The 23,279-nt window shown below is 36.9% G+C and overlaps 1 protein-coding gene across 1 annotated transcript in view; it reads right to left on the reverse strand.

Annotated features, from left to right (window-relative positions):
* Nucleotides 1-23,046, reverse strand: part of LOC136714084 (fer-1-like protein 4) — a 37,451-nt gene extending 14,405 nt beyond the window's left edge. Inside the window, exons 1-18 of the mRNA XM_066691396.1 lie at nt 22,953-23,046; nt 21,404-21,557; nt 20,738-20,912; nt 19,521-19,707; nt 17,742-18,073; nt 17,412-17,520; nt 16,886-17,081; nt 15,222-15,342; nt 14,573-14,699; nt 11,727-11,851; nt 10,572-10,706; nt 8,624-8,797; nt 6,914-7,021; nt 6,538-6,699; nt 5,955-6,111; nt 5,544-5,606; nt 1,950-1,976; nt 1,413-1,498 (exon numbers count right to left, since the gene is read on the reverse strand). Of these exons, the coding sequence (XP_066547493.1) occupies nt 1,413-1,498; nt 1,950-1,976; nt 5,544-5,606; nt 5,955-6,111; nt 6,538-6,699; nt 6,914-7,021; nt 8,624-8,797; nt 10,572-10,706; nt 11,727-11,851; nt 14,573-14,699; nt 15,222-15,342; nt 16,886-17,081; nt 17,412-17,520; nt 17,742-18,073; nt 19,521-19,707; nt 20,738-20,912; nt 21,404-21,557; nt 22,953-23,046 (2,532 nt within the window). The remainder of the gene's footprint in view (nt 1-1,412; nt 1,499-1,949; nt 1,977-5,543; nt 5,607-5,954; nt 6,112-6,537; nt 6,700-6,913; nt 7,022-8,623; nt 8,798-10,571; nt 10,707-11,726; nt 11,852-14,572; nt 14,700-15,221; nt 15,343-16,885; nt 17,082-17,411; nt 17,521-17,741; nt 18,074-19,520; nt 19,708-20,737; nt 20,913-21,403; nt 21,558-22,952) is intronic.
* Nucleotides 23,047-23,279: the final 233 nt, after the last annotated feature.

Here is a 23,279-nt window from a genome sequence, read left to right on the forward strand (position 1 = left end):
TGCCACCTTAGAGCTACAAAGAATAATTAATAAGGCACCTTATTAGTAATCTCAAAAGCATCAAAGGGAAAAATCCAACCGCAAGAGAGATCTAAAATGAGCTCTGAATAAGCTCATTTGTATTTCCAACTCAGCTTAAAAGTCAACTGACTGCCCACCTCATACACCTCCCTCTCTCCCTCTCTCCCTCTCTCCCTGTGCACAAAAAGAAGGAAAAAAAGATCACATCATGCCCTTTGTTCTTCAAGAAATATTGTCCAACTCACTTTCGGTCAGCAGAAGTTGGGAGAGAACATAACGTACTTCACCCATATGTTGCTAAAAATCATGGTATTTAATCATGTTGAATATTTGATCAAACTGATATTAAAAGTAGCAAGATAAAGACATCATCCTGAGCTAATTCTACAGTGTTGGACAAAATTATTCTACTGTTATAAAATCTCTGATACCTTTGTATTTAATTTACATGGTACTTATTACACTATGTGAAGGGAATAATAAAGAGGGCAATTTGAAGCTGCTGATGTGACTGTCGAAGAGTGGATCCTCCAAAATGATTCTGGTCCTAAGAAAATCACAGCAGAGGTATGCCCGAGGAATCGAGGCTACAGTCAGGGTGGGAGTTTAAATGTATCCTAACAATAGCAGTGGAAGAAGGCGCTTTCCTAGTTTCATGGAAAATGCACTTGCACAGCTTTTACTGTGATGACGCACAACCAACCTACGTGACAACAAATGAAGCGGATGCAGCAACTTTGCCAAAAAGATGGGTAACAATTACTCTTTGACCGGTCAGTGCCTTTGAAACAGTATGGACTAATACTGTACTGCATCAGAAATAGAGAATTACCCTAGACAGGCCATTTTCTGTACTGCTCTATTGTTTCTCATTCGGTTATTGTGTGGCAGGGACTGAGTCTGAACAATAGTGAGTTCTGCCAAGGATTGCAGTGTCGGAGAGAGAATTTAACCCTCACACACTCCATCCTCATAAGTGTGCACTCCTTTACCTTTTCTGTTTCTTTCCTTTTTATGTAAATCTTAAAAACAGGCAATTACATAGTACATATTTCAAATCAATCCTATACCCATTCAGTAAACTAATACTTTAACAGGTCAATCTGCTACTTCAAGGGCTTTTTATCTTTTGCTATGCTTAAAATAATTCAGATGGCATGGTCCATCCTCAAACCCTTCAGAATTTTAATAATAATAATTTGACGGGCAATGGTGGACAACACTGATGCTTGCGATTCTGTCTGTTGATTGTTGTCAAGACAGCACTGGTGTGACATCTGTAATACAACAAATATGCTGCAAGAAACCATGAATATAAAAACGGCAAGATTTACTGAATATTGGTTAAATATAACATAACATATAATATAACAAAATCAAAAACACTATACCTTCAGTGGGACAATAGTGTTTGGCAGGGATTTCTGTGGGTTTGCAGCCGAAGGATTTGATTTGCCGTCTAGTTCATGTTCCGCATCTGTTAAACAAACAAGTCTTACTGTGTTACTTACTATGTTTGAAGCAAACTTAAGTAGAATAATATTTTCCAGTTATTACATATATCTATGTGGCTAAGTCTTATACAATTTTAAAACTCTACAATCCAACTGGTGAATCCCATAATATATACATGAGTTATACAATCAGTATTATGATCTGCTTTTTTATTTGACATTTATTTATTTTGAATCTTGAATTCCTGTACTTATAAACCTTTGCAATAAAATTGTCTAAACCAGTATATTGAGTTTCAAATGATCTTACAACATAATGAGATTTTAAAAAGAACAAGATAATTCAATAGAATCATTAAATAAAAACAAAGACAGTGGTTAGGTCTTCAAAATGGATAAAAGTGTTTTGTTCTGTAAATGAGAGAGAACTTAATGACTGGATAAATAAGACAGGAAAAGCATGTTAATTCTTACCTTTTGGTCTGCTGTGTTCCCCATCACCTGCGGAATAAAGGTCAGATACCTACACAGCAAGAATAATGGTGAATATGAATATATTATCATATATAATCATAAGTTAGACAATGTAAAATGTCCTATTTAAATTTAAATCCAAGTAGAATCGAGTAAGAAGTTCATGCTGAGCCCAGGAAAATGAGTTGCCGCTTTGTATACAGTGTTATCTGTTTAGTGGGTTTTGTTAAATGTGGAAATTCTCATGTGACTTGCCATATCCATCTCAAAGTACGGCAGGAGGCAGGTTAAGATAATATAGCACTGTCTAATATCCAAGTTACTTTGACGTATATGGTGCCATTAAAGGACCTATAGAAAATAATTAAACATTCAAACAAGGAGAGATATGGTCATTAAAGGAAATCCAATTGGTATTATTGAAGTGCATCCAATATATAAAGTACAGCCCATTCTCCTTATAGGTTCCTGGCCAACAGCCAGAGTGCACAAAATATACAATATCACCCGTTACTTACTTTTTATTAGAAATTACTACTCTGCCTCAATAACCTTCAAATAATTTCCATAGCCATTGTTTAACATTAACATTTCAGTTACAGTTCAAAGGCCTAAACCTTGCCTTTACCTGCTGCCTTTCTTTATTAAGTGTAACAATATATGTTATTTTGTTACCTTTAAAATATAAATACTTCCTAGATCAGGAAAAAGGGGTCTTCAGCATGTCCAAACACACAAACAAGTTCTAAGGTGTCTTCTGGCTTCTGTTCCAACCAACCCTAATGGGCCTGAGTAGCAGATTAACTGGATGGCTTCTCTGCAGGTTGAGACTGATGTAGGTAGTGTACCATGAATCAAAAGAACCTGTTTAATCATGAACTGTAGTATAGTAATTTCAGTAATGTTCTATGTGTCTAAATGTGTCTTCCTGAGAGCTCCAACTGGACCACAAAGCAATGGGCATGGTAGACATATATATTCAGCACAGAATATACAATAATCACATTTTAACACATAAGAACCTTAAAGCAGGCAAATATAAAAGACTGTCGAAACTGATTGCCACTTTTCAATTCACCTTGTGTCTTCCAATGTAAAAGATGTTCACATTAAGGTCAGACTACATTTGATTTGTCTCTTACCGAGGCATACCTGATGGAATGGGTATACCCAGAAATTCAATGCATTTCAAATGAACAGCCTATTTTAAAGCCATGAAATTACAGGATACACCAAGTTGTGGAAGTATTAATGCTAAATACGTTTTTAATTCATATTTATTTCAAAACTGATTCTGAGGCCTTGTAATCCTGTAATGAGTAGACTATAAAAGAATCATTGTTAAAAGAACATTATAGCAGCAGGGTATGAAATCCCATTACATTTACTATTAGATGCTCATTTAGCTTACTTTTGCCATCTTTAGACTCTCTGAACTTTTGGTTTGTATAAGAATGTGCTGTTGTTAATTAATTGAGGAAAAAGCGGAAAGAAAACATACTCACCTGTACCTTTGAGATGTGAAATTTGGACCACCAGTCCAGAGCATTTTCATCCTCCTCATTTACCACATTCTCCTGATTAATGATCACTCTTTCGGTGTTGTCCTAAAGGAACGTGTGGCATTAATTCTGCATAGTAGTGGTGTAATGAGTGCAAACTGGAGCAATAGTGCAGAAATAATTGCAGATGAGGTCTTCCTCTCCAAATCATATTTATTGAAATATTAACATTTTTGAAATAGTTATGGGGCTGGGAAGTGAAAATCAAGTTGACTGAGAGAAAGGGGTGAGGGGTCACATAGAAAAAGTAAGTTGGTTATGGTTCATTCTGACAGTTTTGTGTTTTTTTTACTTGAAGGAAGGACACTATTAGATTACAAAAGTACATTCACTATAATGGTGAATAATATAAATGATGCTTATCTTTGATTAATAAAAAGGGTCTTACCTTCAGTACATAGCAGTAGAATGTCAGACCTAAATAATACTTACTAGAGGACTGGTACCCTTTTTGAGGTGGAGCAATTTATTCACCTTTCTTACTAAGAAACATCCATTATCATCTTCCTCACCTACTGCAAGGTAATTAGAGAATAGTATTAGCTGGTTTCCTATGAAATATATATATATATATATATATATATATATATATATATATATATATATATATATATGAAACAGATATATCTATATATGTAGATTTTGTATCTATCTATCTATCTATCTATCTATCTATCTCTCTCTCTCTCTCTCTCTATATATATATATATATATATATATATATATATATATATATATATATATACAGCTCTGGAAAAAAATAAGAGACCACTTAACATTGATTTCTGAACTTGGAGTGGTCTCTTGTATATATACAAAGCTTATTTGGAATTTCTATTAACATATATTTTTAACTATATATCTTCATAGTAGAACTTTAAATACATAAAAAAGACTATCTAATGTCTATAGGCATCAGTCTTCACTCAGAACCAAGTTTGGGCTCTGGTGTGCAGGTCTTTGTAGATGCAAAGCCAATATAGACTCTACACTAGTGCACTCCACTCGGGTGATTTCACAGTTAACTTGGACTACCCTCCATAAAGTAAAATGAACCCTTTTAACTGCTCTTATATCTCCATAGTATTGAGACGCCGGTGTCTACGCATGTAAGTTTGAATAATTCACTGCAGGGACTTGTCTTGTCTGATCGAGGAGGTTTTGTGCGATTTATTGAGCCCATCAAACACAGAAGTGACACCCTTATAAACCAGCATCGCCAGTGCGAAAGAGCAGAATCTGCTGATTTTATTATTTGGATTGTTTGGAAAGATACAGTGATCTTATAAAACACAAGAGAAGTCTGGAGCAGCTCCATTGACCATATTGTGAGCTAAACACGTAGAAGAGACGTTATATCACAAATCTGACAGTGCAGAGGAAACTGAGTCCACAAGACCAGCACTGGCAATTTCATGCGCTTAGTGTTAGCAAATGTACGTTATTATAAAAATGCTAATAACAGAAAGAAAAAGTAAAAGTAAAGAAAAGATAGCAGAAGGGAGAAGGTCGTTACAACATCTGACAAAAAATCTTGAATTGGTGACCAATGTCTTAGGTAATACCCATACCTATGGGGGGTGATTCAATTAACCTAAATGTGACTTTTAATTATCTATATTTTGTTATGTGTGAATACTTTTGCACTGGAGCACAGTTTTGTACATGTCATTTCATAATGTTATTTTACAATGTTTTGACAACATCTTCTGTGGTCTACAGACTTGTTTTGTCAAAATGTTGAGTGTTGCTACAACATTGCTGGTTAGTACTCACTATCTCCAGCCCTCTATTCTCTTCAGTACAATCTCTTAAAATAGCTCTGTGCCAAAGAAAAATACCCATAAAACTCAGAAGTAACAAATCTTGCTTTGTAATTATATCTGACAACTTGAAATGCAAATTCCTTGCATAATTGCACATATTCTGACAGAAACCAGCCTGTGGTTGTGGGCCTTTTATACTAATTTCTTCTTAATTTCTTCATGTGCCACAAGTAACCAATTTTTTATTTTGTTTTGTTTTTAATTACCTCTTTCAATACTATCGACTGGGGTCTGTTCCTTTGCATGCAGGGTGAGAGGCTTTTGATGACCTGGGAATAAGATGAGACATCACAGAATTATAGTGGTATCTACTTAAAAGTTTAGTCTTATGAAATTGGGCTCTCGATCTTCAGACCATACAGTATAGTGCTCTTTGATGTTGAATTACAAATGAACTGACAGTCAGACTTGGCAGCAACTTGAAGTATCACAAAGTAGAGAAATCTATACTTGGAGATAAATCGCTGTTTTGCTCACTTCACCGTAACTAGAGCTGATGAACACTCTTCTGCTGTTTTGAGGCTGTTCGATTCAATTTGTTTGTGAAAATGGATGAACAATCAAGCCGCCACCTGAAACGTGAGATAACCGGAGAACAGCTATATCCTGCCAATTACTTTCAGTTTTCTTCCTTGTTGTCATCTTCTTTCCACAGATGAACTTCTCCAGGGAAGGCACACTTACGGTGCCGATGAGACCAACTCCTCCAAACAGCCTGCGTTCTGTGACCACAATCGTAAGAGGAGGCCTCAACTCCGGCTCTTCTGGTATTTCCTGATGGAAATGACACGCCTACAATTATGAACGGCCTGAAGGTGATTGTTTTTTCACAGGATAGTACCTCGTAAGTAAGCAGGATCTATCACACCCACAAGGCAACAAATAATTTCAACCAACTGCACTAAACTCTAAAAACTGTAGCATGTAAGAGGGCCATATGAAGCATAGACATTTAACTGTTCCATGAAGTGAATTAATTAACAAAGGAAAAAACTCTGGAGACTTATTTAGAAATATTGCACATACTGTTTCTCAGTGCCTAACAGTTGTTAAGGTAATTAGGCAGCCATTCATTCGATCATCAACTAAGATCAGAAATATTTATTTTCAGTGGGCTCTGTTGAATTTAGTTTTCATTAAATATCAAAAGTAACTCTTGAACTGTATGTAATAAAGGTCGAAACTAGGTAGATGGCTTACAATGGTGAAAGAGTCCACTGTTTTACTGAAATTGGGCTTCGTCTTATAGTTCTCAATGTGACAAGACTGCAGCTTTTCCCCTCTGCACTCGATCTCCACCGCAGGTTGGCTCAGAGACAGGATGTTGAGGTGCTTCAGGTCACGGAGCCCCCAGAATAATACCTGACGATGAGGAAGGGGAAAAGGTCAGTGCTGAGCCTTCCTTGTTGTCACTCCTCCCATCGGCAACACCAACATGCATAGAAACTATATGCTAGAGAAAATAGTGCAGTACTGGCATTGGCAGTGATAATCATTAAGGAAGTAAGTTTTCAATCCCCTACGTTATTTTGCATTCAGAATCCTTTTTCACTGATGCACGCTCTGTCGGGCTTACCTCTATTCTGTACGGTTCAAGAACAGGTTGAATGCTTTCTGGGATAGCATAGCCAAACTTCTCGTGGTACTGTAGTTCCTGAGGTTGAATGTGCGGTGGTATTTTAGGCTGAAATGAAACGAGGTTGGAAAAGTAATTGTTCCCAAAGGGGGCCACTCTGAGCCGAACACACACTGAGAACCATAAACACACAGCGGTCAATACACAGTTGGAGGGGCATAAAACTACATTCTGATGTGCGATTCATCTTTCAGACAACACTGACCTTTTTTGAATGTCTGTTAAAGCTTCAAAAAGCAGAGTTAAGATGCAATAACCTCCTATTACACAGCAAACAGGTATCTGATGCTTTAGATTCTGGTCTGTGATGAATCAATGTGTCAGTTGCACTTTGATCCTATTTTCCTTCTCTTCACCTCAAGAACAATTGCAGAAAAAAGTAGATTGTCTGTTCCCTCAAAGGCCAATATTTAAACACCGAAAAACACTTAATCTGAGTCTCAGCTTGAAGTCAGAACTGGGTTACATGTCTGAAATATTAGCAAGGGTTCATCTGTATTTAATAACCTGCTTCTGTTATCCCCCACTCGCCATCACTTTTGTGTTTCCAGATTGTCGCCCACAGGCTGTGTTGGTACACAGTACTGTGTAGCATGGTGATAGTGTGGAATTTAGGTGTTTTAAAATGACTTCACAGCTGCTCCCAAAAATAATATTTGCCATTTGTTTTGATAAATATATAAAACCCCAGTTTTAAATCTGCATGTGTAAAGCTCACGAACAGAACAAACTACAGCTGTTTCAGGGTCTGCCTCATTAATAAGAATGACATGAATCTGTGCCCAGACATCTCTGCTGTGTGCTGTTTGGGATTTTCGGTATTCGGCACTTTGTCTCCCATAGAGAATCCTCTCGGTGAAAAATTCACCCTCAGATGCCTGGGAGGGAAGGTCTTGCTGTAGATTTGCTGTTTTTAACACAGTATGCCAGAGCATGAGGGAACATATTTTTGTCAAACAAAATGGCAAAATGTTGTATCTTATAATTGTCAAGTGAACACATCACACTAAACTAGAGAATGTGTTAATTTCTATATAGCTGCATGTGGATGAGGTTTAAAGAGTTGAAAGTGATCCAGAGAGAGATATATAGTCATAGTCAATCAAATGGAATTGATTATGAGCAGCTGCACTGAAGATGTCAAAGAGGCAATATCAAGCACAAATTGCTGGTGAAAAGTGGGTCATATCAGGTTTTGTTCTTCTGGGTATCAGGATTGAACCACAGTAACGTAGCACAGTAAGACTGTGATCTCATTCACAGACACACAGGGAAAGACCTGCAGTTCTTCAGGGTTAAAATTAAAAATATATTCAATATAGATCACACACAAACACCAATTTGATATTGAAAGTCACAGAACTGAGAAGTTACTTTGGATTGACTAAAGCTTTCTACCTGGGTCGACCCTACCCAGGCAACAACACCATAGAAAGCGGTCTCACACTGCACTTTCGACCCACTTTCTACCCATGTACGTGCTCTGACACTAACAAATACAGAACCCAGGTTGTTAAATAAGTGAGTGTGGACCCCAGTTGGTGTGCAGGTGTGAAAGGGGTTGAAACTGTAAAACCAGGTGGGCTTATCCAGGGAATATTGCTACCATTTCTTTCAATATTTTCCATATGGGGCAGGCTGGTGCACTACCTCTCCAAATGCAGAGTAGTCCAGCTCAATGATTTCCACCACGGCCAGCAGCTCCCCAGCTGGTCTGAGTCCCTTGGTGATGCCATAGATGTGCAGTCTTGGTTGTACATACTGGTCACCTTCTAGAAAGACCAGTGGAGTTATAAAGCATTGGCCCATGTACTCTGAGGCACCCTGCCAAAGAAATATAAAAATATAAATGTGTTGTTGTTTTTTTGCTTTTTTAAAATTTTCTGTAATAATTTAGGTGCTGCTAAATTAATTTAAATTGTGCCACTTATAGGACTCACACCAGAAGATGCCCACAAAAGTAAAAGAGGTGTCTTTGTACTGTACTATATTCCATCTGAACAGATTTTGTTCCACTTTGAGACATTGTCTCAAAATTAAGGTTGACAACTAAGACAATAAGGTGTTTTTTGGGGTTTGTTTGTTTTAATTATTTTGCTGCTTTTAAATATATCATTGGAAGTTTTTTAACAAAACAAAGTGGAAAAAGTATTTTAAATATTTAAATAAATAATCTTAATCCTGACAAATCATATCTTAAATTTTTGATGGTTTGACAGAAGATGAATATATCCCATATTCTGAATGGTCACACACACATATTGTGTGTGGATAACCCAGTATTAAAGAATCCTGTTAATTGAAATGAAAAGTGGCACTGATTAAAACCACATCAGTTCGGCAGGGGGTTTGCTGGTGCGTAGAGTAGCCACCTTCTTTCTGTCCCTTACTGTCAGCAAAAGGCTCATCCAGCAAACAGCAACCCTTCAAAGCTGAGCCGCAATTAATCAATACAGCTTTCTGCTCGGTTTAATTAAGACAGTTTGTCAGCACATATTCTGTTCAACAGAAGCCAGACCCTCATAAAATTAAGAGCAGGAAAGCGCTCTGAGATGGTTATTTATCTTCTTAAACCCTCAGGTGCTTTTGACTTCTCTCTCATTCAAAATAAAGACAGGATCTTTTTTTTTTTAATTTCCTTAAATCGGTACAGTTCTGTAAAGAATTTTCCAAGTTATTCAGCTAATTTCTGCATGCATTTCAGGGAAATCCTAGAAGCCTGTGCAGTTTAAATTGACATCCAGGAATCTTTCATTCTTTCTTTTTAACGAGTCGCCTCCTACTGGATAAGCAATGTGTGTACACTGCAATACGTCCAGGCCTGACTTGCCATCTGGGCTTGTAATTGAAAATATCTTTCATGTTTATTTTCCAACTGTGTTAAAGCTTTGGAGTCAAGTGTAAACCAGAGTTTGTAGAAGTAATGTTTCCCAAATTCAATGTACCAGTCTACTTTACGGCTTTACATAACCCTGACCGATCTGGAAACAAAGCCAAACATTGATATCAGCTGTCATCCTCATTCACGTTATTTGCGTGACTGGTATAAAAGAATAAAACCTCATTAAAGTAATCTGCTTAATCAAAGGTCACCTTACGTCGGGGGGCAAATACGTCTTCCATACTGACATACTAGTTTCCCAAAACGACTGGCACTAATCTCTCATTTTGTCATGCTAAAAGTAAACACAGTGGAGTCGCTATAACTGAAGGGACACATTTTATTTGATATTTTTTCACTGAAACTGTTCTTGGTTCTGAATATAGTGAGAAACAAATTAAAAGCGTAGTGTGATACAGCACTATTTTATGCGTTATGATGTGAGATTAAGGGAACTGAAATGTATGTAATGATGATTTTCCCACTAAGGGTTGACTAGTGGCCCATGGGGGAAAATACAGTACACAGTATTCATTTATCTCAAAACCTTCCGAGTACAAATCTTCCTCATTTACCTCAGCCAATATACATTGATTTAGGTTTGCATCATAGGAAAGTTTTCATCCTATCATTACTGTTGCATCTTATGAATAAATCCACATTCAATTCAACTGAATTCCACAGATAGATGGGAGGACTGAAATACAAATTACTTACAACGCGGTCTTGATCGTATATCTCAACACAGACAGGGGGTGGGTCCTGTTGGAAACTCTCCCCACTGCCCTCCACACGAATGTGATCAAACACCACTGTCTGGTTCCATGTAGGAGACAGGGTTTCATGAATCACCTGTAAAAAAAACACACAAAAAAATACCTACATGAAAATACAGTCTACTATTTGTCTAGGTATGAATTGGTCCTAATAATGTAAATGTGTGAAGAGAACAAATATTATTATTATTTCAAATATTTCCCAAATACACATATATTAGAGTTTTTTTGTGTTTCTTTTTGTGTGCTTGTACTTCTCTTTTAGCATTAACTTGGGAGATCTGTCTTCCAAGCTGTATTGGGATTTTAGAATCAGTAACCCAAGGCTGGCAATTAACAGAAAGACATAAAGCACACTGAAGATGCTAGAGATTTATCTGTAGCTGTAAGGAAGAGGAGCAGAATAGAGTGGAATTGAACAGAATTACTCCAGTGTCACCATTACCTTTCCAATAGCACGTTATAACATCTTGTACTTAGTGTGCCTGTGCCAAAGGCATATAAAGAGAAATTAGCTTGGATCAAGGACTAAATACATTAAAATAAACATTCCAATAGACCTCTTATAGAGAGATAAACCTAATATAAATAACCTCTGTTCTCTATGCTGTCCCTAATAACCAATTCAGTGAGAATGCAGGACTGATAACAGAGCTAATTTAGTTGCCTGCTCATCCCTTATGTTGACCAATGTACTTTAATAATAGTAGTTGTGCATGGAGCCTCTGATAATCTGTGAAAGGTAGAAGCTGTAAAGTGCTGGCATATTGGATTAAACATATTTCAGCCTGTGAAAACAGAAACGCTTTTTCTGGTGATTCAAGCTGAGGAGCTCATTATTAAAACTCTGCAAGAGATAGCATATGCAAGAGAGGCCTTTAGTTTTTCCTGTGTATTTCATTCCAGAAAGAACAGTGTTGGTGATGACAGACTAGTTTGCACTGATGGGAATAGCTAAAAGGCAACGAAGTATCAATAATGGTGTAAGAGGGGAAAAATTGTAAAAAAGCACAAGCACAAATTAATTTGATCCACAGAGTACAGAATGCAAGCTATTGTTTTTGACTGAGCAGGAATATGCAATGCAATACCTTACCTTGGTAGACTGGCAAAAAGTGGAGAAAGTAACTGTAGCATAGGGGTCAGAGAGTCCACTGTCATCCGCGGCCAGCAAATTGCGCGCTTGATATAAATGGACTCGCATTTGGAAAAAACTCTCCACTGTCAAAAACAATCAACAAACCAGACATCAGCAGCTGTGGCTGATATACAAGTGAGCATATGAGAATGGTCGGAAACTGCATTTTCTGCTAAAATCACCCATATTTGTCTAAAAACATTAATATTATTTTTATTTATTTATAAGCAGATGCCATTAACCAGAGCGACTTAGTTTTCAAAGAAACATTTTCAAATCATTGTAAAGTGCAGTAAATACAGTCAGTAAATAATGAAATTGCATAGACCTACATCCTAGTACAAATTAGATGAAACTGCAAACATTATAGAGCTATGGCCCTGGTATGTTTTATTGTACAGCCCCTTGAGATGTTTGCCTAAAAAGGGACTTAGTGGCGTAACTCTTTACTTAATTGCATGGCATATTCAAAACAAAGTTAAAGTTGCAAAGATATACCTTCACTGATGAGTTTGGTGGGTATTTTGATGCCTGGAGTGTCTGCTTCTTGTTGCTCACAGGGGGGTTGAAGGCCCACAGGAAAACTGGAGATTGCGTTTCTTGCGTATTTAGAGAGTCCGAACCACAGATTCACTTCCATTCTGGCTAACACTCTACCGTTAAGGCCTGGCGACTGAAAACAAAACCAATTCACTGTCCATTCCTTCAGACTGTCCTTCACTGTAGATTTTATATTGGACAATATTTCAATTTTTGTGTGTTTTGTAAAATGTTTATTAGGGTATTCGCCTTATATACTTCAGTGTGAAAGCAAATTTGCCATTGCTATTTAAAGGAAAAACAAAAATGAATAAAAATGTATCAACTATATTTGATATATTTTTTTAAGTCTTTGCAAACTTCCAGATTTGCTTTTGATTTTTTTGTATATTTTTTGTATATTTTTTTTCTTTTAGACCCTACATAGCTTTAAACTAAAACTTAAAACTAAAGCTTTGATTCTTGAAATGGAACCATCCATTCCATAAAGAACCTGCAGCCGAGAAGTTTCATGACTATCGACACAAGACAAATGAAGCCCTTACTTTGAGAAATATTGTTTGTATTTTCCCACAGTCTCTTCCTCTCTCCTGCTGAACTACTGAAAACAAAATGCTGTGAGCAGGGATCCGCATGTAGGCAACCCGTTTGTTATTGGAGAACATCCAGATTAATACATCTGGAATGGGATTCTGAGGCTGCAATAGAATGATATACAAATCTGTGTTACGCACACATTACATTTCTGTATTTTTTATGATATCTCGCAGTCCCCACCTAATGGGACTTCTGTCCCCTTTTCTCTGCTTTTATCGAATTGAAGATTCTTATCCCTTTTGTATTCCTCTCTGCATCACTACACCTCCCTGTCATGTTGGGCCAAATGGCCTTTTTTCTGCTCATAAAACTAGATTAATCTTCTTCAGATGAGTTCCTGCTTTGAATAAGATGGTCTGGCCTGGCAAATCACAGAAATAGTTAAAAGCTTGGTAAGGATTTATGAAGAGCTAATGGGCTCAGCTTTTATCCATTCCTCTAATATCAATTACCAATGAATGTTATAAAGTTTACCATTAAATTGTGAAATTGTATATTGTTACATAAGAACATTCAGAAAATTACAAAACAACAATATCAAGTCATTGTGCAACTGGGAATTTGAGACAGGAGCTAAACAGAAAAACAAATGATTTATAGCAAATCTCAGTTTAGCCCTATTTCTCCACGTCTGATGCTGACTCCTTCAACGTTTCTCGGTGGACATTTCTCAAAGCCTGGGTGTCTGTGCCCTGTCACTCATTAACCAACACATTTCAAGTGGGTCTGTAATGTTTTGTAACATGGTAAACCTACTCAAAGCCCAGGCAACCCAAAGGATAGGAAAATTAATGTTATGAAACGCCTGCACTGAATGGTTACCTCTTCTGACCACCAGTGAAGTTCCTCTAAAATCTCTTTTGCCTCCAGCAGAATTTGTCCACAGCTTTCAGAGTGCAAACATCGCTTGAGTTGACCCGCCTTCTCTAACACCTTCTCCTACAGAACAAAAAATGTCACCCACAAATATATTTTATTTTTTAATTGCGTAATACTACTGCCTGATATAAACGTACTTTTAATAAGGTGAATCGGAGTAGGCTGTATAACGCAAATAAATCTATGACTCACACCAGCATCCAAAATTGACTACAGAAAATCAGTTGTATATGCCCTGGGTGTATTCATATTATTCATGTTAAAAACAAACGTGAGCTTCTGTGATTTCATCTAAGAAGGCTTGCTGCTGGTTGTCTTTAGTGTTCATTTGGATGAAAAGTCTCCCTTTTTCTTAACTTTTTTATTAAAAAAGAAAATGTTGAACAAAATAACAAGAATCATTATGTATACTCCTTATTCCTTAAAGGTCATTATCATTTGGAATCAACATTGTAAATACTTACAATGTTGTTACCCAGTGATTTGTGCCTCGCACGATCTAACGCATTTGTTCTCATCATCACAACCTTGTCCAAGAAACTCAGGTATCGTCTTCCGTCGGAGGAAATGGAAACCAGAAAACAATTATATAAGATTGTGTAATTTATGTTTCACGGTTAGACTTTGATTTGGTCACACTGGCAAAAAGAGCAAAAAAATATCTCCCTGGACATAAATAATCTTAACAAACACTGATCAATTGACATGGTGGATGGAGAGAGAAGATAGGATAAGACCATTTCCTGTTTAGAAAAAGTTGTTAGTTTTGCTGGGAAAGGAAATCCAACTTTTCATGTCCTCTCCACACACACACCTGCACAGGATCTTAAGGGCTTCCAGGGTTTCATGCAGCTTTTGTTCTGTGTCGGGGGTCTCTTTCTTCAGCATTCGGTCCACCTCGATAAGGTCCTCCTCCTGGGCCGATTCCAAGAGGAGAGAAAGTGAGGGAGCTTGCAGGACAGATTGCTAAGACCTATATACTACAGCTCTTAAATATTTCAGTTTAATCACGGTTTATTCAAGGTGCCTACATTTAAGCAATGTTAGAAAAGATTAGGGTTTGCAGCACAGTCACTACTTGGTGTAAAACATTTAATTAAAACCTACAGTACAGTAAAATGAATAACCCAGCGCTGGGCATAGTAATGGTGCCCTTGGGAAGTCTGCCTATTAATCTAGGTAATATACAACAGTATAATCAATACAGGTCAGAAAACAGGGAAATGGGAAGCAGGCACATGGAGCACTGTCTCCAATAAAAACTTCTATCACCAGGAGCATATAAAGTCAATGAAAGATTAACTGAAAATAGATTTGCAATGTGATATGGACACAGGGGTGTAAACCTTGTTCTTTCATGGATCCTCTGTAAAATCCCCCCAATGTTTTCTGGAATGGATGGGAGTCTTTGCACCATTTCCTTTCAGAGAGGCTTACCAATGCTTGTGATATCTGCTGAAGTGCGTTTGTGTTGTACATCCTCCAGTTGTGGTCCTCCCACCTGCTCCAGATGTGCAGGCAGGGTTTTTCGCCTGTGAAAGGCAGGCAGTAATAGGAGCTGCAAAGAAGTCACATAGACATACAAGAAATGCGTCACATGTCCGACAGCTAATATGCAGTGCACCACTGTGAATAGAAAAGTCATGACATCAGGAAATGAAAGCCATTCGTACCCTAGCTAATGTGATATGCCAGTGACATTGCCCCCCCCCCCATAGTTTACTACTCAAGAGAGTGTATCTGAGAAAAAATACATCACACTAAGTGGTTTTTTCCATTTCAATCCAGGAAGTGTCTTCACAACTCCCAGTTTCAATAAGACAAGAAACAGCTGAAGAAACCTGGAAGAAATTTTCCTTGAAAACATTAAGTGCCTTAAGAAGCTAAGAAATTCAAAAAGTCAAACAATTTAAGGGCTCTACAGAACATTTACCAAATTATGGTAATTGCATACTTTTTTCTCTTTTGTTGGAATTAGGTACTCTTTTGTAGCTTGCAGTTGTGCTAATGGTAATTAGTGGTAATTTATTAAGGTGGGTATTTTCCTTCTAAATATGTAAATGACAAACAAACAAACCACCATCATTAGACTTCTGTAATGCTGGTATAATAATGAAGTGCTAACGCAATTAGCAACACTGCTGATGTAATGACAAATTTCAGGAGGTAAAAGCTGATGACACGTGAACAATTGACTTATTCCCTGCAGCTTTGTCTCTGGCATCCCATCTCTTTTATTTGGAGTAAAAATAAGCTGAATTAGTCTCAAAGGATTGTAGGGTAATACAGGGCCAGAGAAATTAGATGGAACGTCAAATGTGAAGCTATAGTGAGTTAATTGATTGTTATGCAGTGTCATCTGCTTTTCCCTCTTAGAGTTTGTCATTACATTCAAATCTTTGCTAATTATGTTAGCACTTTACATTGAAGTCTAATAACTGGATATTTAATGGCTTTTTATTATTATTTATTTACCTACAAGATCTGGACCATTGGACAGTACTCTACATAAGTCTGTATGTTTTTTAATTGGTGCTGCAGCTTGCAGAGACTGGGAGAGAGGTACATTCTGTAATGGGCATCTAAAAGCTGTTCACATCAAAGCAGAGAACACATCAAATACCACAGTTTGGCAGAAACAGTGTTGGTTTAAAAATAAATTCATACATAAATACATAAAGTGGTTATATATTTTGAAGAAAAACAAAATCTGCAGTGGATTTAATTGAGTCATAATAAGTAGTCTTTCTAATTAGGGAAGCCATTTAGACATCTAAAAAAGCCATTTTAATTAAATAAATAAATAAGCTGAGTCACACACATCCTTGGTGACATCCTGACTCCAATGCCGACGTTTTAGAGATGACTCAGTGTAGAGTCAATCCTGGTATTATGAAACTGTGTAACCCAGGGTAGAACACATTCGGCAACTGTTGTGTTTAAATGTAACCTTTTTTCTGCAGTGTGAATTACCTCTGTATGACAGATGTTTTTTAAACTGTTTTGTTTGGTTGGTTTTATCAGACTAACTTCTCTTCAGCAATCAACAGCAGGTCATTTAAGGCCACATATACAGGGCATAATTATGGAGTGAAAATCACCTCTCGTATTCTGTCTCCACTGGGGTAAAAGGAGGAGTGATACAGGCACTGGTTGTCTGTTCCTCCTCTTCTACCACTTCCTCATTCGGGCCGTCTTCTATTAAGACCGTTGTTTCATCAGGTTCGTTTTGTTTGGTTTGCTTCTTCTGGGTGGAAGACACCCTGGATGAACCTTCTTCACGTTTCCCGTAATTTCCTGAATGCACAACCAGACCTTTTATTATGGACAATTAAATCTAATTGAAAATTCAAATCGAAAAGCCCTTTATATTTAATAACATCTAAAATTGCTCCAGGTTTCGGAAAATGAAATTCCTGGCCCACTGTTTGATGATCATCATTAATGAGAATATTCAAGATGATGAAGGGATGGTACTGGTAACCATATGTTATGAATCAACATCTCGCCCCTTCTCTCCATTGTGAATACATGTTGAAATGTTGGCCAAAGAGTACAACGATAGAAATGTAGTCAAGTGTTTTACAAATACTACAATGACTGAAATCATATAATTCCAGTACTTACCTATTGAAAGTTCAAACCTGATGGGCTTTGGGCCCAAAGTCTTGTCAATCATGGATACTTCTAGGAAAGCGGCTAAAAGGAGAAAATCTTCTTTCTTCCCAAGCAATTCCTTAGAAACAGTGAATTGCATATTGGTGCAGTGCACAGAGCTGTGTATTAACTGTGCTTGTAGAATATAGCACTTTAGAAAGGTTTTTTCTAAATAATGTGTCAAATGGGCTGCAAGGACAAGGACTGAGTTGGTAACATGTTAGTTTAAGGTGCTCAAGTGACAGTTTAAAAATGTATGATAACAAAGTTAATCATTAACTTACATGGGTCCCAGCTCACCTTTGGAAGTGGATGAGTGTCTTCAACCTCCACATGGATAGTCGTGGGCTGCAGTGGGTCATCTGTGTTCTCACTGTCTTCCTCCATTTTGACTTTAGTTTTGAATGACATTTTCTTCCACAGTTTTTCTAGGACTGTATTTCCCTTCAGCGCAGTTTTCTGTCGAGATGACATGCCATACACCCCCATGCTAACAGCCAATAGGAGGCGTCCACGGTAGAACACGGCTTCCCCAAGGCCTTCATTCAAGCCTTGCATGTCATCGCCCACAGTTGAATTCTGGGAAGAGCCATACAGGTTTACCCACGCCGGGCCAAAAGTGGGCAGAAACCCTGTAATATAGTATAAAATCAATTAAAATTAAAAGAAAACATTTTTAAGATGACATGCAGACAAGCAAACACTAGTGATAGACTATCACAAGTTCCAATGCTATTAGATCTTTAATGATAGTATAGAGATAGCTCTGAAGACGTGACGCTTTGTTAATCCCTGGTCGTTATATTATTTCCCAGGTGTGGACACGGTATATCACCACTTCTGATTTGCCTTTGTACATTCAGTCTCAGAACTGAAAAAGTCATTTCCCAAATCTTACATAAGACTAGTACAGTAAAAATATAAATAGTCTTCTTAACTGTCCTGGTCATTATTGGCCTTTTGTTGCTGTGACACTGTGTGTGTGACCCATCCCTGTCACTGAATTGCTCTTTGCATCATGTACTCATTCGCTGTCATATCAATTGTTGTGGTTTACAGACATTTCTTTTTCATTTTCTTTTTTACTGGCTCTCTATAGCTATAGCTATATCTTCCGTTACATTTTCCTTTAAAGATCAGCCGAGTAGCGTAATGAAAATTAACTTTTGCCTTCTCCTGACTTCGAGCATGTTTGGCAAGTCATGTTTCCATTAAGGATTAAATTAAATTGATTATATTCCTAAATATATGTTTTACCCAATATTTAATGTTTAATACAGATTATGTGAAAATACAGATATCCTATTGCTGCCTAAAGACAGTGAATTATTTATTTTTGTAAAACATTGTTAACAGGGCTAATTCCAGTGTTAACTGCCTGATGATTTCGCTCATGTTCATGAAGTAGCCTGGGCTTAGCAAGTTTTTGTGTACGAAATGGAAGTGTGTTAATGAAACAAGGCTAAATAATAGGTCAAAATTTGTTGACTAAATTGGGCTCTTTTCAGTGATTGATACCTATTGGTTTCCTGCTGGTATATTTGCCATCTGGACAAACAAATACGTGAACGTTGGGGGAACAAAATGCCAAAAAAGAAACTATACTGCAAACCCCCCCATCGATGACAGTTCGTCAAATTTCCAGGCACCTGCCCTGCTGGGCAACCAGCATTTAAAAATTATGCCAGACCATGTCATAGTGTTAATGCAAAAACAAATGCAACAAATGAACAATGCAGCACCATATTCTAGGTCACAAAGTATATAGTCTTTAGCCTTTCACAGAAGACTAAACACAGAAAGAAAAGCACTTCTTTGCTCTTATGCTTAAGACAGAACAGACCCATTACTGACACATCTTATCTAGTGAATTCAAGTCTGTCCGGTAAATTATATTGGCTTCTGTTTTGTTGTGTGGGGAATTAGGTAACCCCTGCACAATTTACTTAACAATCTACCAAGTTCCTGTAATGACCAAAGATAATAGTACAAAACACAGACGTTAAGACTAAGAGTCAGTATTTCTTTCACTTGTGTGACTTGAGCAAAAGGTTGTTGTAGCAGAATAGGGAGTCTTACCGTCAGGGCCATCGTCAGAAATCTGCTTCAGGTAAATAAAATGTGTAGCTAAAACAGTGTCGCTTATGTTGGCGTCATCCAAAACCTGTATCTGTATTCGTCTGCACAGCACAGGGAACAACTGCATGAAGGTCACTTGTTCGTTCCACACTGGGTTAGAGGAACTTGGGACAACAGATGTTTCTCCCTGTGGAATGAAGGTGGTTTACCATTTTGCAATTTAACATATTATGTATCTGACAGAAATTCCTTTCACACTAGCACTCCAGCCCCAGTTATGATTTTTGTTAGTGTGAAAGCACAAACACGGGTAGAAAGAGGGTCAACCCGGGTCAGGAGAAACCCACCTCTAGATTGCGATTCAGCCAACACTGACCTGGGTAGGCACTGCGCACTTCCGTAGATTTGGCCCACTTCCTGAAATTGTGAAAGGGTGTACCTGACCTGACTGTGTCATAAGCTAGGTAGGGCTTACCAGAGAATGGGGACACTAGTGAAAGGGGCTATATTGTATAAAACAAATTGTGTAACTGAGATATAGGCCAAATTCATGTTTTTGTAGAAAGTGTTGAAGTTGCTACCAAATTTATATTTGTTTTTATTCTTTTACTAAGTTGCATTATATTAACAATTTGCTAATTAGAATATTTAAATGGAAAAACTGCCAATTTATAACTAAACTTGTTACTTGAATTGACCATATATGATTTGTCAAATACAAAAAATTAGTATTACAGGTTTATGCTTTTTTTTCTTCTTCAAGATATCTACAATTATCCAAAGTTATTGTTTGTGATCCCCCAGCTGTCACTAATGGTATGGGTGGTTGTTTTAAAAAACAATAAAAATAGTTCTGATTTTGTGAACCACATGGGAATTGAAGTTGCACATTATCAATCATGAATATAATGAAACTGTGAAACTGATCAGCGCCTGTTGCCAGTAATTGAAAATGACAAAGCAATTGGAAAGTAACTATGTTCTGGGGTAAAGGCAATCAAGCAACTGGAACAGGTTCTTATCATTTTAATGGGAACATAGTAAGCAATTGTACCGCTGAAACTAGTAAATATTGAAGAAATCACAGAGTGTAAGCAAGGCCAGTCTGGACAGGAAGTTCATAGATTGCCCTTTGACCTCTGATTCACTACAAGTAAACACAATTAAACTTAAGGAACAACACTTGTTACATTTCTGATACTTTGTGGAGATTTTACCTGCTGATCCATAAATGTGACCAGGACTTTGGGGTCAATGAAGACTTTGCTGTCGCCAATGATCTTGGAGACTAACCCTGAGTTCATCTTGGGGAGGCCCTCTGCCTTGTAGATGCGCACACACAGATAAGACCAAAGCCTTTCTGCTGGGATGCCTTTGGGAAGCATGAGATTCCTGAAAAAGGGGAGACCAAGGTTCATACAGGAGCTACCACTTACATAAATGTCAACTTAATGCTACTTTATTATATAGTATTAGTATTGTAACCAGTCTGCTGTGTATTATCATGAACTGTTACATTTTTCAAAATACGGCATGAGATCTAAATTTGAGGATTGTGTAGAAGTTCAACAGACAAGTAAAATGTTGGATAAATGCACAACCATGCAGTACCTACCAGTACCTGCTCGAGTAATAGAATATTTCATGACATTTGTAAGCAAGAAAATTGGCAGAAGTGCACTTTTTGGGAAATGCTCTTATTTTTGTGGGTATAATGGATACAATACAACATTTTAAAACTTCTGAAGAATAGGACTTTGAACTTAAAGTTGCCCACAAATGTGCATGACTGAATTTTGGCATTTATGCCTTGTGTGTTGTGTTTTTTTCTGAGAAAGTAGTTGGGTGTTTGTATTTGCAAAGTGTTTTATCAGTGAACTTACTTCTCAATGTTACTGGAGTTATTTGTGGGATTGGCCAGTTGCACCGAATCCCCTTTCCGTGTAATGATGATGTCACATTTTACATAACCCTTTCTGGCTGCTGTGATGTCCTTTGGGTTTGTAAGAATGGCCCATTTGTTGCGAAACATGTGACCTGCACAAAAAGAGAGGTTATGTATTTGATATCTATTCTATGTCAAGTAAACTACAACAAAACATTGGACCAGACATTGGAAGGAGTTTTGGTTTATGCAAGGACGATTATTTTTTAAATGAACAGGGTGACCTTTAGATATGAAAGCAAATCTGTATTAACATTTACAAGGGTACTTTAATTTTCATTGAATCACTATGTGAAAGTTGTCTAAGGACCTGAAGGTGAATTCTGTTTGAACAATCTAATCATTTAACTAATGCTTTTATTTTAGTTATTTAATCTCTTTTACACCATACATACAAATTGTAACAAGTTCTGTACTCTTAACTGGTTCAGGAATATGCACATATACCTTTGTACATTAGGGCGGTCTATATCAAATTTATTTGAAAAACTTAGTTATTCAGGCCTGAATGTAAATGTTGAACTTAAAACTTGCTTTCTCTTCCTGCCCACAGAAAATAACTTGAATATTCTATATTTTCTCTTCAGAAATGATTGTGTGTAAATTTAATTTTGTATATAAAGTGCAGATGTTTGCTTTAACATGCAAATATTGTTTTGTTAATTTGTGCTACACTATTAAACAATCTAAACCGTACTTATCCTTAGTTTTCCTTCCATATTTGGAAACAGGCTATAGACATATTGATTTAAATTATTGACAAATTGACTAGTTTTTGCTTGAATTTAATTAGTACTTTGTTCAGAAATTCAGAAAAATCTAAAATAATATGATTGATTTTAGTATGTATTCTTCAGGGTAGAACAGTTATAAATATATTAGTTTTGAAGGATAGAATTATTGTGAATGGTTTATATGAATATATTTTGTATTAACTTGTAGTCTTGCGCAAAGTGAAATATTGATAATTTTATTTCACTGTATTTACATGTATACAGATTTTATGTTTTAGGTAGTGGCAGACCAGTTTACTGATTTCTGTCTGATAAAAGCCCAAATGCTTTTAGAATATAATTTGCTTTTAGCAATATATATATATATATATATATGTTCTGAGATGCTGTGTATTAGTTTTCATACATTTGATTTGTCAGACCAATTCAATAACCATCAGCCAGATTTATTGCAATTGGTGACTGAATGATGTCTACAAATCCCTGCAAATGTGCAAGAAATTGAACAGCAGTGTGTAGAAAAATCAATGATAAGCACCTTACAACTTTCTTCTCATTTGGTATTTGATCAGAAATAGCCTCAAGCTGCTGAAACTGAACAACCAGTCAGAGGAAATATAGCCCCCATATTAAACTTGTGGGCTGTCTATTTGGCAGTTGCACTTTACATTGCAGATTTTGATCATCTGTTACTTAGCCCTTGTGATGTAATGTAGCAGTGACAGATGAATAAAACACTACTGTAATACTTGCCTTGCTGCTCATAAACTGTTGACACATCAATCTTGAACATCCCGATCAGAGATTTCTGCAATGGTATTTTGCCAGAGCTATAAACCTGTAACATTGTTATGTATTTACTCAACAGAAATAGAAACTCGAAATACATCTTGAAAGATGAGCAAGAACCGTTCAAACTCACTGATATTTGAATGATCTTGTCCATAATTAGGTCGGGCGGTTCCATAAACTCAAAAAAGAAATCCTGCAAAATACATTGTTGCCATAGATTACTTAGATTAAAAATGCACAGAGTCTTATAAAAAAACAGTTTACCATTATAAAACCAGTGAGTTCATT

Source organism: Amia ocellicauda, chromosome 18 (assembly GCF_036373705.1).
Source record: "Amia ocellicauda isolate fAmiCal2 chromosome 18, fAmiCal2.hap1, whole genome shotgun sequence".
In the NCBI taxonomy this organism is placed as follows: Eukaryota; Metazoa; Chordata; class Actinopteri; order Amiiformes; family Amiidae; genus Amia; species Amia ocellicauda.